At 41.8% G+C, this 13,727-nt stretch overlaps 1 protein-coding gene across 1 annotated transcript in view; it reads right to left on the reverse strand.

Moving 5' to 3' along the window:
* Positions 1-13,474: 13,474 nt before the first annotated feature.
* wdr27 (WD repeat domain 27) overlaps positions 13,475-13,727 on the reverse strand; it is a gene marked incomplete at its 3' end in the record, with an annotated part of 39,213 nt that continues 38,960 nt past the window's right edge. The window contains exon 24 of the mRNA XM_084561185.1: positions 13,475-13,588. Within this exon, the coding sequence (XP_084417311.1) occupies positions 13,475-13,588 (114 nt within the window). The remainder of the gene's footprint in view (positions 13,589-13,727) is intronic.

A 13,727-nucleotide genomic window follows, 5' to 3' on the forward strand; every position in this document is an offset into this window, starting at 1 on the left:
TCCATCGGAGTTTTTAGATAACTGCTAATGAACTGGGAACCGCATCCACTGGCAAAAGTTCTGCGATTAACAGCCTACAGTGCCGTCCACAAAGCCCCACTTACCTGACGGATATACAATTTTTTATTTCTTTTTAATTCAAACCGATATCCAGCGACAAGAAAAGCAGCGAAAAATAACTTAAGTGGAGATCTGAGACGAAATCTAAATGAATGAGAAGCAGTTTTCTCCTGCAAACCCCGTGCGTAAAAAGCGTAAAGTCCACTTTGGTTCTCTACATCCACAGTCTGGAGGACCCGAGGCACTACAGTGACTGAAGCGCGCACCTCCCTCCTCTTATATAGAGGCTCGCAGGGAGGCTGTCAATCAAAAATCTGTCGGTATGAACAGTTTGTGACCGGTTGTTAAGAGACAGGGTTATATAATTATCTTCCGATGGCGTAATTTTTGTTATCCGTGCGCACACACACGGAGAGATTGGTATTCGCGACCCCTCCCCTCTCCCCTCTCGTCCCGTCTCCCACCGTGATGCCCGCTGCCCCCCTCCTTGTCAAGCCCACCTTCACCCTCTGTCTGGAGCTAATTCACTTTCACTGGGAGGGAGGGATGGAGGAAAATGGGCTGTTTTGCTCTGCAGTGACTGAAGTTATAGCATTTTAAATAGCTCTTATACCAATAGGTGCACTCCACAAATATATTTTTAAACAACTAACAATGGGAGATTTAAAAAAAAATAAATAAAAGTGGGTTATGAGCAAAGCTGTTCTGCACTTTACTTAATATTAAAAGTCTGACATTTAGTCATTTTTTTGTAAATATCCAACCTCAAGCTTAAAATAAAAGGTATTGATGACGGATATTTGGCGACTTGCAAAATATCAATAACTCAACCAGAGAATCCCAGCTATGTCTGCAATGTGAGACAAAAAAAGGCCACGAAAATGACCTCTAATACAACAGATACTTTGGATGCTTCCCCCTTGCTGGCAAGCACTGTCTTGCGTCTGGAGATCGTCGGGATTTTTGCCAAGGCTTCCCTCTGCGGTGTCAGAGAAAGAAAAGCTGACACAATATCTCCTACTTGGAGCCCTGTAGAGGGTCTTAGCGTCGAACATTGGCAGGCGGCACCGACGGGATACATCTCAGGGATGGTTTGCGTCAACTGGAAATGTGCATTCCATTTAGAGGAAGAAAAAAAGAAAGTAGGGGGTGACTGTCTTTCAGCAACAGGGATTCACTAACCTGACAGAAATTAGAAACAGTAGTGAACGGTTAGTCAGACATACAAGGATATAATGATGTCTGCCGACGATAAAAGCTTTCTGCAGACACCGGAGAACATCAGATTAAACCTGTCAGGAGTGGAAAAAGCTGAAATAGTCCACAGACTTTGGCTCATTACGAATTGTAGTCAGATGTGTTTTCTGAAGATGATTTTACTATGTTCTGTTTCAATAATGATTCATAAAATGTATAATGTCACTGTTCTTGTGCAAAGAAGGGTCAACTCAATAAAATTACTCAAAAGATCCCAAATTTTTACACAATAATCATTATTCTACGAACGTTACTACGTCACCGAGGAGACTTCTTTGAAATATTTCGTTTCTAAAACCTCCATTTACAGACTTTTAGTACTAGTACCGAGTTATGAGGGATGGAAAATAGTTCAAATTCACGGTGTCATCCTCAGCATCACTTTTAATCAAGAACAGAACGACTGCAGAGCATCCATGCAAAGGTAGCAACAAATCCATGACAGACTTGTTTACACCAAGCTGTGCCATAAATAGACAGTCAAGAACAAACTGACCTAAAACTGTGGTCACAACACAGACTTCGCGCATGAAGTTTTCCATCGCTTTCCGAATATTTTCGAAAAAATTCTGGGTTACTTGGACCGCATCATGATCTAGTGCTAACCTAGTATGCAGCAGCAGCAGAGATCCACACTCAAACTCTGCTGTATTAATGCAACACACACCAGAGATCTGGAAGAGCAATGAAATGAAGGTGATGGATGTCAGTTAGGTTGATAAACAACTATAGTTTCCAGTTCTCCTCTCCAAGCTCTGACTTCACCACAGAGGTTTATGTGTTTTTAACTAAAAAAAAAAAAAGGTTCAGTGTGACTCAGGACCACAATCCAAGAAGGAAATCTGGCACCTAAACAGTTTAAAGAACTGAGAAGTGGAGAGAGGGACACATGTAACATGTAAATCTTCCAAATTCTGTAAAATAGAAATGTTTCGGGTATGATCACAATAAAAAAGATAGGTAGAAATGGTATTTTGTTTGTTGAGCGCTACTTCAAATATCCCCTTTAAGTTAATCATGCCAAAAGTTGAGTAATGCCCATGAAACAAATTTGGCCAGAATGGCTGGCATTGTAAAACAGAGTTGCATAATCTCCCAAAAGGAATGACGGCCTCGTTTGCATGACAATTGCTCGATAATGTACAGAATGCATTTAAACATGTGGAGAGAAGCAGCATTTTCTACGGTCGTGTGCTCTTCAAATTGTGGCTGGTCTTAGTTTACTTGCGGTCATGGAGACGTCATCAAATCAATCTTCGTTGCTCCAAAGCCACTGAGGCTATTCCAGTTTACGCATATAAGAGGAGTTCAGCATTATCAGTCGTAGCCGAATAAAAGTTTCCATTCATACAGCACCTTTTACGCACATTTTTTGTATAGGGCCTGTTCTTGACACATGCATGTTTCCTTCTCAGTGCTGTGGCAAGCAGATGTTCACTTGTCTAGTTCAGAGAGAGCTCTAAAGTTGCACCATTAGGCTCGTTGACACCAAGAGGGCTAGTTACAAAGGAGTGGAAAGCATTCACTTTTGCCATCACTGTTTTCTATCTGCTAAACATCTGTTTATTAACAATTTTGCACAATGCTGATTGTCTAATAATCAACTGCAGCTTGAGAACCTGCTCACTGAGAACTGTTAAGTATGGTCTAAGTATTTTTACTTATTTATTGTTTTTGTACTTACTGGCCGCAGTATACCAGAGATGAAAATCAGCACTATGTGTTTGAAGTAATCCAGCAATGATTGTACACAAAGCTGAAGTGGGATGGCTGAGTAGCAAGTTGGAGTACAACAGAGATTATGACGAAAAAACTAAAGTTATGGATGTAACTTGGGTTCTAAGAGTTCACTTTTTCTTGCGATCAGGAAGAATTAAATAAATTTTAGGACAAAATCAAGAAAAATAACTGATAAAAATGAATGTGATCAGTGTTAAGGACAAATTAAATGGATTACCATTAGGGTGGCTTTCCTGAAGGACACTAAAAATAGAGAAAGGACTGATGTGCCCATGTTGGCTGTCAGAGACAAATGTCCCTCATTGCAGCTTTAAGTAAAGCCACACAACTTGTAGCGTTGCCGTTGACAACTGTTTAGTGATCCATCATAAGGTTGAGACGTGGAGGTTTCTTTAGTAGTTCACACAATACCAGTTTCCATTGTCAAAATATTATAGTGCCTCCTCTGCCAAACACAGGTCACTTAAATTTCACTGCCACTGACTTCATTTGTTTTTGTCTCTTCCTTCAGTTTAAACACTCGTGTGCTCAGGCTTATTTTCTTTCTGCAGACTGGAGACAAAATGGATCTTCCCACTTGACCTGATGACAAAGTTTATGGTTTCCAGTTTCTCATTTATGGAGCCACATCACAGCAACCACCAGTCAAAACTTTGGTGCTGCGGAAAGCTATGGAAAACTGAGATAGGTCCTGTGCAGAGATACATTTTCACGAGCAAAATAAGTATGTGAGTTATTAAGAATTGAGTTTCTCCAGCATAAATATCCCAACCTCGAAGTCCTGACCTTATTTCTAACAGGACGTACTTTGTCTCATACTGAGATGGATCGTTACAGGTAGTAATTTGCAACGTTTGAGTCACTTGACAGGGCGTTATTTTTATTTTTTATTTTTTTTACAGAACAGAGCTCAGTGAATTGTTCTCTAAGGTTTTGTGAGGCAACTGAGAAATCGACAGGGGAGCGAGAAAACTGTGGAAAACATTCAAGGGGATCTGTACACACCATTAATCTTTTAATTACAACACCGCAAGACGTCCAATTTGAATTTCTGGCTTGGGTGGAAAGTCTAACTGTGCTGCGCTTGACAGGCTAATGCAGCTAGCCATCCTTTCAACAAACCGGGAGTGTTATTATGAGAAGGTGACTTTTACTATCTTAAAAAGGGTTTTACGGGGATATGCTGGAGGACGAGCACTAGGGAAGTATGCATTACAACAAAACAAGAAGAGTCGACGAAGAGCTCGAGCTATTGTTTCCAGGGTACCACATGTTTTCTTTCAAAGCATCTAATTCCTTTTTTCATATAAAGACGGCGCGCATACCTTGGCTTAGACCAGGCATTGCATCAAAGTGAGATAGCCAATGTTTGACTTGTCCTCCTTTCAAAGGTTTATATGTGACCTACGTGGGTGGGATGTGTTGATACAGGATTTGTTAATTCAACACAGCAGAATATTTCCTGGGTGATATTATGTTTGGGACCATAACAGCACCGGAGCATCGTTTACTGGGCTTTTATTGTGTCAAAAATCAGATGATTCTTGTAAAAATGCAGACCTGCCAAACCTTTGTTTGTGTTCCGGCCGCATCCTAAGCGGAAGGATGAACAGAGGGACTCTTGTTTACTTCCTTTGTTGCCTGCAGGACTGTTGGAGGATGGCAGGCTGTGAGAACAACACTAATTGCCTGTTGGTTGCTCATGCTTTGCGAGGGTCCGACGCTGCCAGGTTTATGAAGCGTTTGCTCGTCATAGTGATGCAATTAGGCCTCATTCGATTCAGGGGGCTTACTCCCAGATGTGCATTTGAACTGTTGGACCTGAACACATGCAAAATGTCCCCAAACTGCAGGTCTGAAATAAAAAAAATAGGTTTGAATATGAGATACAACGTAAATGAAGTCCTAATAGCGACGTTTCCCTGAATTTACTCATACTTACCTACATTTAGGTTAATGGCCGGGTCATTACATAAGAACAATCCCCATTTTGCCTCCACTCTCTCTTCTCACAATTGCACTTTCATTTCTGAGATGCAATCATTTGGTAATGACTTCCAGATTCCCATTTTCCCCGTTGCGCTGATGGGATGTGTGGAGTCATGGCAGACCAGCAAGATATATGGAGCAAATTTATAAGCGCTTAAGATCGGAGAGAATTCTGGGTTCATTTTACAGAAAACGTGTGCACGTATGACTAAGAAGTCTTGAGGGAGTTGCCCACGGACAAAGAGATTGATGTGTATGGACAGTAAACGCAAGCAGCATAAACTGTGTTTTTGCGTGTGAGGGAGAGAACAAAGTGAGAGTGAGATCTCTTCAGTGCAGAGGAGAGGAGGAGGAGGAGGAGGAGGAGGAGGAGCTCTGGCCTTGGGTCCCTGGGCACAGAAGGTGCTGCAACATAGCTGAAGCTGCACTGCCTATACAAACTCATCCTGCATTGTTGTGGCTCATCGTGGGCGAATTAAATGTGTTTATGTTTAAGTGAATAATTATGTTAAAGTACAACATGTTCTTTATGGCAAAACCTCTTGCTCAGGTTGTGGAAATTAAACACATTTACTCCAGGATAGTTTGTAACTCTTGTGCTTCTCTTATATTCAGTTTTCAATTGTTACTACTTTATATTTGTACTTCTCTACATTTCAGAGGCATCAGTATACACTGATCAGCCACAACATCAGAACCACTGACAGGAGAAGTAAATAACATTGACCATCTTGTGACAATTCAGTGTCCTGCTGGGAAACGTTTGGACCTGGCATTCATTTAGATGTTACTTAGACATGTACCACCCACCTAGATCAGACCAGGCACCCCCACCCCAATACAATGACACTCCTTGATGGCAGCAGCCATCCCCAGCAGGATGCAGCCTGACACAGACAGACACACACAAAAACGGAAGAACAGCACAAGGTGTTGACCTGGCCTCCAAATTCACTAGATCCCAAACTGATCTAGTATCTGTGGGATGCACTGGAACAAGTTTGATCCACAGAGGCCCCTCCCCTCAACCCATAGGACCCAAAGGCCCCCTCTAACAACACTGTGTTTCCAGACACCACAGGACACCCTCAGATGTCTATTCTCTGATGAATCGCAAATGTTTTGGAAGCATAAGGGAGACCTATATAATATTAGTAGTACTGGTAGGTTTAGGGAGTTTAGGTGCTTGCTTTAGGCTCCTCTTGTCATGGACATAGAGGGGATTTGTACTAGGTCATACTTTTTTTTAAAATTTTTGAACTAATGGTAATAGAACAAAGGAAAGTCTTTTCTGCAAGTCTGATCACTGCTGCAATTAGTTTTGGTGTCTTTCAACTTGTCGATTTGGTCGTTAACTAAGTTTCACTCTCGTCAGCCGCGGTTGGCAGAGCTATAACAATACCGCCTGCCTTGCATCAAAGAGAAAAAAAGACAAGGTTAGAAACTCGCAGGCGGACACACTGGAGCGTTTTGATACTGATGAGCCACTCATTTCCCTGAGACGTTGGCGCAGACCAAAGCAGTGCTGAAATGAGATTGATTATCGGACACAAAAAACAAACAGGGCTCTTGTTCAACTTACTGGAAATAATGAAATAACGTGATGAGCTCAAGTACCGTCAAGCAAACTTCCACCAATCATATCAATGACCCATGAAGTAGTGGGAGAACATCGAAGAGGAATTTGGACAGCTAGCGAGCAGTCCGTGTAGCTGTAGTTGGCATTTTGGTAGACGATACTGTGCATTTTCTTATACCCTAAAAGAAATGCATTAATTTCCAACAACTCTGTGTGATGTACTGACTTATTATCTGAAGTGCAAGATGAGATGCACAGCCCAGTATGTGATCCGTAATATATCAAATCTACAATCACAGTCAATAATATGAACATAAACCTATAAAATGGGTCATAAATACATAAGTATCTTCAGTAGTTTTACTAATTTCCTAAAAACCGAGCTTTAAATTTGACCAAAGACAAAGGAGAATGCAATTTGCTGGTGGTTATAAAGCGCGATAAGAATAATAGAAAATACTTCCAGATTTATCCTTCAAAGGCAAAAGTCATCACGAGTCCAAGTAATCACTTACGTTAGCTTAACAGAAAAACTGAACACTGTGTTCTGTTGGCACGGCTAGAAAATGAAGCACCCGAGTTGTACATGTTGTCAAGCTGAGAAGAGAATGTACTGCGCGTTGGGTTTTTGACACAATAGCCCAACCACTGAAAACACACTGAGGATAGGTGCAGTCGGCAGGAGTGCTGTGTTCCAGAGAATTTCCTGCTCATTATTGACTCCAGGTTTCGTAGCTGGCATCCCACTTCTGTCTGTGCAGTTGTGAGGATCCAGGGTGAATTAGTGTGACGCAGCCACGGTTTCCTGAAAAAGCCGACCCGTTCAGTGTGTTGAAGCAAATTAGATTTTGAAACAATTTCCTTGCTGCTGAACTGCTGAGTTCATTTCAGGGTACGAAAACCTGGCACAATATGGGGAAAGGAGCGCTGTCGCATAAAAGGTTATTTCTCAGATTTAAGCTTGCCAGGCAGGTGATAGACACGGTTAGTTGGCAACCGCACAACCTGAAAACCCGGGTTCAAATACAGGATGACATGTGATATATTTTAACTTTTACGTCCCTCGCTTTCATGTGTCCTTCAACGCTGCCAGCGCACTAAACTCGATCGCTAATGTGATCACATCATTCTCTTCAAAGCTTCTTTTCAATGGTTCATTTAATGGCAAAAGTAAAAGATAACGAACCAAACCCAAGTTTTAGGCAACATCAAAAACTGACAGCATAAAGATTAACAAGCCAAACAAGGAGGCATGAATACCAATCACATCCATACCCTCAAAGTGGAGCTCCACCACATGTGCTGTTAATTCCCCCCGCTTGGTTATTTGTGATTACAGAGGAAAACATAAAATTGCCTCTTTGAGGAAATAAATTCCGTCATAAAAACAAAGGAATTTGCTAATGGCAGAGGTGGGATGTTGGAAAAGCTATCTTTCTTCAGTCTGGAGTTCGGGTTGATGGGGTGAGTTAATGAATCTGAGAAATGTGCCGAGACTTGATGGTTTATACTCAACATGCCAAGCCATCGTCTTATCTCACCCTTGCACCTTGGCTTAATGGAGCAGACAAAGTGTCTTAACATTGTGAAAATACTTGGGAAAAGACCTATACACTTAAAGCGGCAAAGTCAAAACATACACCGATCAGGCATAACATTATAACCACTGACAGGAGAAGTAAATAACATTGACCATCTTGTGGCAATTCAGTGTTCTGCTGGGAAACTTTTGGACCTGGCATTCGTTTAGATGTTACTTAGACATGTACCACCCACCTAGACCAGACCAGGCACCCTCAGCCCATAGCAATGACACTCCTTGATGTCAGCAGCCATCCCCAGCAGGATGTAGCCTGACACAGGCACACACACAAAAACGGTTTAGGAACAACTCAAAAAACATGAAAAACAGCACAAGGTGTTGACCTGGACTCCAAATTCACTAGATCCCAAACTGATCAAGTATCTGTGGGATGCATTGGAACAGGCCTGATCCACAGAGGCCCTCCATTCAACCCATAGGACCCAAAGGCCCCCCACTAACAACATTGTGTTTCCAGACGCCACAGGACACCCTCAGAAGGCCCGTATCCATTCTCTGATGAGTCACAACTGTTTTGAGGCACAAGGGAGACCTACACAATGTTAGGAATGTGGTCATAATGTTATGCCTGATCCGCGTATCTGATAATACATTGGTTCAGCTGTGATGTGTAGTCGATGAAAAAGTTTTAAAATGCTATTTGAGGTGAATTCTGAAGCGGCCACAGTTCGGTTCAGCGATCTGGCACCTTGTCTTACGTGCTCCTGTTTTCCCCATTTTTTTCCGCTAACTCCACAAGGGTCCCGCGCTGATTTATCGGAGTGTTAAGCGCTCGAATGTTTATGCCTTGTACGCTGGATGACACCATCTGCTACTAATCTGTATTTCCGTCGTCGTCTGCACACGGCAGCCCAGATCTGCTCGGGACAGAGTCAAGTATAAAGACACTAACTTCCCCGTCTGTCTTCATGTGTGGCTCCAACTCACCAGTATTTACCAGAAACCCTGCAGCTTGTCATCAATGCTCAATGTGTTAAAGTAACTGTACCTTGTCTGCTACAGTGACAAAGAGTTTCTGGACAACGGGATACGTTCTGTACCATCCAAGGCAAAAATATGAGTCTGCGTGATTGCACAGAAGGAGGTTTGTCCTCTTGAAGAAGGTCAATAATGTTACACAATGCTCACTAGCGTGGAGTTCTTGCACATTTCATGTCTTCTGAGTGCTGCAACAAAAGATTTCTCTTTGCAGTTTGTGTTGAAGAGTGTTTACGGGTCTTGCTGCCCTAACTCTAAAATGCCAAGACAGCCTTCCAAGCAAGTGAACTAGTGGTGCTGTTCAAATTCAGTGCTGAAAAAAAAGCACTTTAAGTATCTCAAGTTGAAATTACGCAATCAATACCACATTCCAGTTACATTACAGCACTGTATATATGAAATGTATGCAAACATGTTTTTCCTTTTTCATGACGAGTATGTGTCAGATAGTTCATCAAAGAGCCATTAATCTCCGGGCGTGAGTGATGGTCCGATTACACGCTGGACGCTGGCCAATCATAGGTCACCATTCTCGACTCAAGCGAAGTGCATGGGGGATCAGAAGGAGACAGACTTCCCGATTCCACTTGCCAGCACCATTTCTGCTTCAAGATCTTTTACTATTGAGCATGTGTGATCTGTCCTGTGGATCAGCATCACACAACTCTTCCAAGTTGTGGCAAGAGAATGGCAAAAAGAAGTTATTATGACAGCGCTAATATCACATAGTCTGCTGCTGGCATTAGCGTACGCTAGGTGTTTAAAGAAGCAGGATTGGAAAGCTCTCATCAAGCTGAACCTCAGCTTTAAAACTTAGTAAAGAAAGCATTAAACATGTCAAAGAACATCTCCAATATTCATCGGTTTGGCTGCTTATTTCTTTTAATGGATTCTCAGAACATTGTGTGTTAGTAAAGTATTTTGACTTGCATGAGTCACAGCTATATGACAGCAGTTTTCTGACATGAGCACAAATACGTCCCTCCCTTAACTTTGAGTTCATGAAAACAAAAGAGCACAGATCCTAAGAAGTCTTCGGGGGATCATTAAACTGTACGTGGCTCATGATGTATATCTTATATCACAAGGGGGGAAAGTGAAGGCCTGAGTTCAGAGGCCCGAGAGGCAGTCCGACTACCAAGCCACGTTGCAGGCATTCAATAACAGCTGCATGTTTGAGTCATATATGGCACTGACGTAAAAAATGAATGTCTTGATTAATTGTTCATAACTGTGTCTTCTACAGTCAGTTCAGTGCTGTCATATATATCCAGTGTCCTAGTACTGTCCAGAGTTGGAGGCAGACTATGTTCTTCTGCGTGTCAAACTGTATGTATTGTGAGAGATCACACTTCGGACAAGAATGCATGATGATGTACGGGTGTGTCTATCTTTGAAATCCCTTTATATTCAAGCATAAACACGTCATTCTTTGCTAGTGAGATCAATGCGGGGAGCGCACCCACAATGACCTCACACAGACAAGGAATGTGTGCGCGCAGCAATATTTTTACTAAGATTTGAGAGAGTGCGCTCGCTGACTGTCATAGTGGAGCAGGTTAATTCATTCAAGAGAAGATGTTGACTCCTAAACACAGAGACACACATTCCAGCAGACAAATGGAGAAAGAACATGGCTGCATAAATTCACCCGGACAGACAATTTATGACATCTTCCTTTGCAAGCCTCTGCAGCTTGCAGGAACACTAAAGCTCGGCGTGACAGGGTAGACTCAACCCTGCCAGTACATACCTATCTCATCTCTGTGGCATAAAAACAAACATACATACAAATACATATAGAATGTGGCGTGCGACAAAACGCTTGGTAGCACCCCATGAATCGAGCTCCTCCTAAAGAATACCACCCGTTTTTGTGATAAGAAATCTGGCAGCTGATATTGTGCAACTTCAAAGCTATATTTCTTGCCGAGGCTGATCGAGCAATGAGAGCAGTCTGCCTTGGTATTAATTAAAGAGCACAGTCCAAAAAGACTAAAGAGTAAATCAAATTCAGGATATTGGACAAAGGACAAGGCATTCATTTTTTTTCTTCTTCTTCTGAAAATGCACCTCCGTCTGAGGGAGTTAAGAGCAGAAAGCCTATCAGCGGATTTATCATTCTATCATCAACCTCAGCGTCACGTAATGCGTCAAACAGAGTATCTTTTCCTAACAGACGGGGGATGAGTGAAGCTCAAAATTTCATTCCAATGAAGAAAGGCAGATTTCTCCTTCAGTATCTTTGTAGACTTAGTTGTTGGTTATAACACGCCAGCAGTGATAACGGCTGCATAGTAGATGATAGTAGAGTATTCTGACATCTAAAGAAAGTAAAGTTTTACCAAAATGTACCCAGGATTTATTATGTGGATTCTACTTTTGATATTAGACAGAAAAAACACCCCCAAAAGAGCACACACGTTAGAATCTTAAGGAGTCACATTTTAGACCTGTTAAGACTTTGCATTAAGATCCGATCTGGTGAACCGATCACGTGTGAACAGCCCCAGGACGCATTAAGATTCTCATTTGAGAGATCCGATCTCTGACCACATTTGGAGGTGGAGGTCTGGTGTCCACATTCCTTTGGTTGTGTGAACACAGTGAGTCCTGATTCACATTCAATCAGAAAAAACATACGACCGCAATTATTAATGATCACCTGAAAAGGAAAAAGCGCCTTAAGTGATGTTTGTTCATTAGTAATGAGCGCCTTTTAAATGATTCTGTCATTTCAGCTTCAGTGCTTATACGGCTGTGTGTACACCCATACAGACACACACACACGCCTTATATGCATATGCATAGGCCCTATAATGGGGAAATGGCTGATTTTAGTGTTAAACACTAAAAACAGCAAATTTGACCATTTATCTAAAAAATGAAACCCTAATATTGCAGAATGAATGATTGTATTGTGTCATGGCTGAGAGGTTATAATGTTAGTTATAATGGGAGTCAATGGGACATTTTTGCCCGCAAAGGTCACAAGAGGGTAGTAAATTTTAAATCTGATGCTACACAAAAACTAAAAATACAATCAAGTCAATATTTTAGATAATCTTGGTGATAACTGATCTGAAAAAAAAATATTAAAAATGCCCCAGCCCCCAACATTAGCTTTGTGGAAAATAACAAATTTTTTGTGGTATTTTTTTTTTTTCGTAAAAAACAACAAACAGTGTTCTGTTGACCTTTTTTTTTTATTCAAGCTTTGTGTAGAGAGAGTCTGTTACAAAAACATGTGCCACATGTACTAACACAGACAAAATGATGGCCAGTTGAACAGGACAAATTTGCCCAAATGGACAAAAATGTCCCTAATGATGCCTGAGGGCTAAATAAAGACGCATTCAGGGGCACATGTTAATGCCATGTCTGAACACACATACCTAAAACTAATCACTAGCGGTCGGATTGTCCAGATCTGTTCTCAAGGAAGTTTCCTATTCATGGTACAAAAATGATCTATCTATACGTATAAAACGGTATCATCAGCATATATATGAACGCAACAGTTAGACAAAAAGTGATGAAAGGTAATTCATTTTAGATTTAGCCAGTTACGATCTTCCACAAACGAATCACCAACAACGTAGCCCTTTCAAAAACTTCAGGGTGAGATTTTATTCAGTCCTGTTACACATCAACGTGGCTGAAATCTTGTGACTGAGGTAGAAAACGCAAAACAATGAGGAAGGGTGTGTCGATACGAACAGTAGGAGCATCTTTGCATCTGGCAGCCACTCCGGTCACACCCAGCTGATGTCATGGCCCTACGTGCTGATCTGCTAAGTAGCGATCGCAGCCTGTGATATAGAAGTACATCTGTTCCACGCACTGGACGGAATAAATGTGACGCTTCATCATCCAGAACGCACGACAGATGGGAGCAATACAAATGAATATATGATTGTTTCTGGCACAATTCGAGCCTCGATTATCTCTAATTGAGTAAATACTGGATCACGGTAATGAGGTTAAATGAATCCGGCGAAAGATTCAAGAAAAACACTGTATGCTTTTGAATCAGAGGAAAATACGGGAAGTTTAACAAAGGTGAGTGAGCGGAAACTGCCGGATAGTTATGACAATTTGAAGCACTGAAAGAGAATTTCACTTTGAAAAAATAACGAAAAAAAACATGTATCTGTTTTTAATCTTTATTAAAGCAACAGTTCAAACCAAGACATACATTCTCCTTTTCCCAGTGAACTCCCGGCCACTGGGTTGGCCTTAATGAAACCTGCGGCAGGGGGCTGTAATTATGCAGTCGTGTTGGCGACGCTGTGCAAAGCAGCGCCGGTTTCATGAGACAAACGAGACCCACTGCTGGATCGAAACAGTCTGAGGTTCCCGTCCATAGTTCCAGTCAGCAGCTAAGAGAGGCAGAGGACAAGAATGATATCACATTCAGCTTTTTACTCCTGTGGATGATCGTTCCCGGGAACTGTGTCACACATCACTTTCTCTTCAGCCACTCTCCGCTGAGAGGACCGAGTTGCATAACAGCACACC

The sequence above is a fragment of the Chelon labrosus genome, assembly GCF_963514085.1.
Source record: "Chelon labrosus genome assembly, chromosome: 15".
NCBI lineage: Eukaryota > Metazoa > Chordata > Actinopteri > Mugiliformes > Mugilidae > Chelon > Chelon labrosus.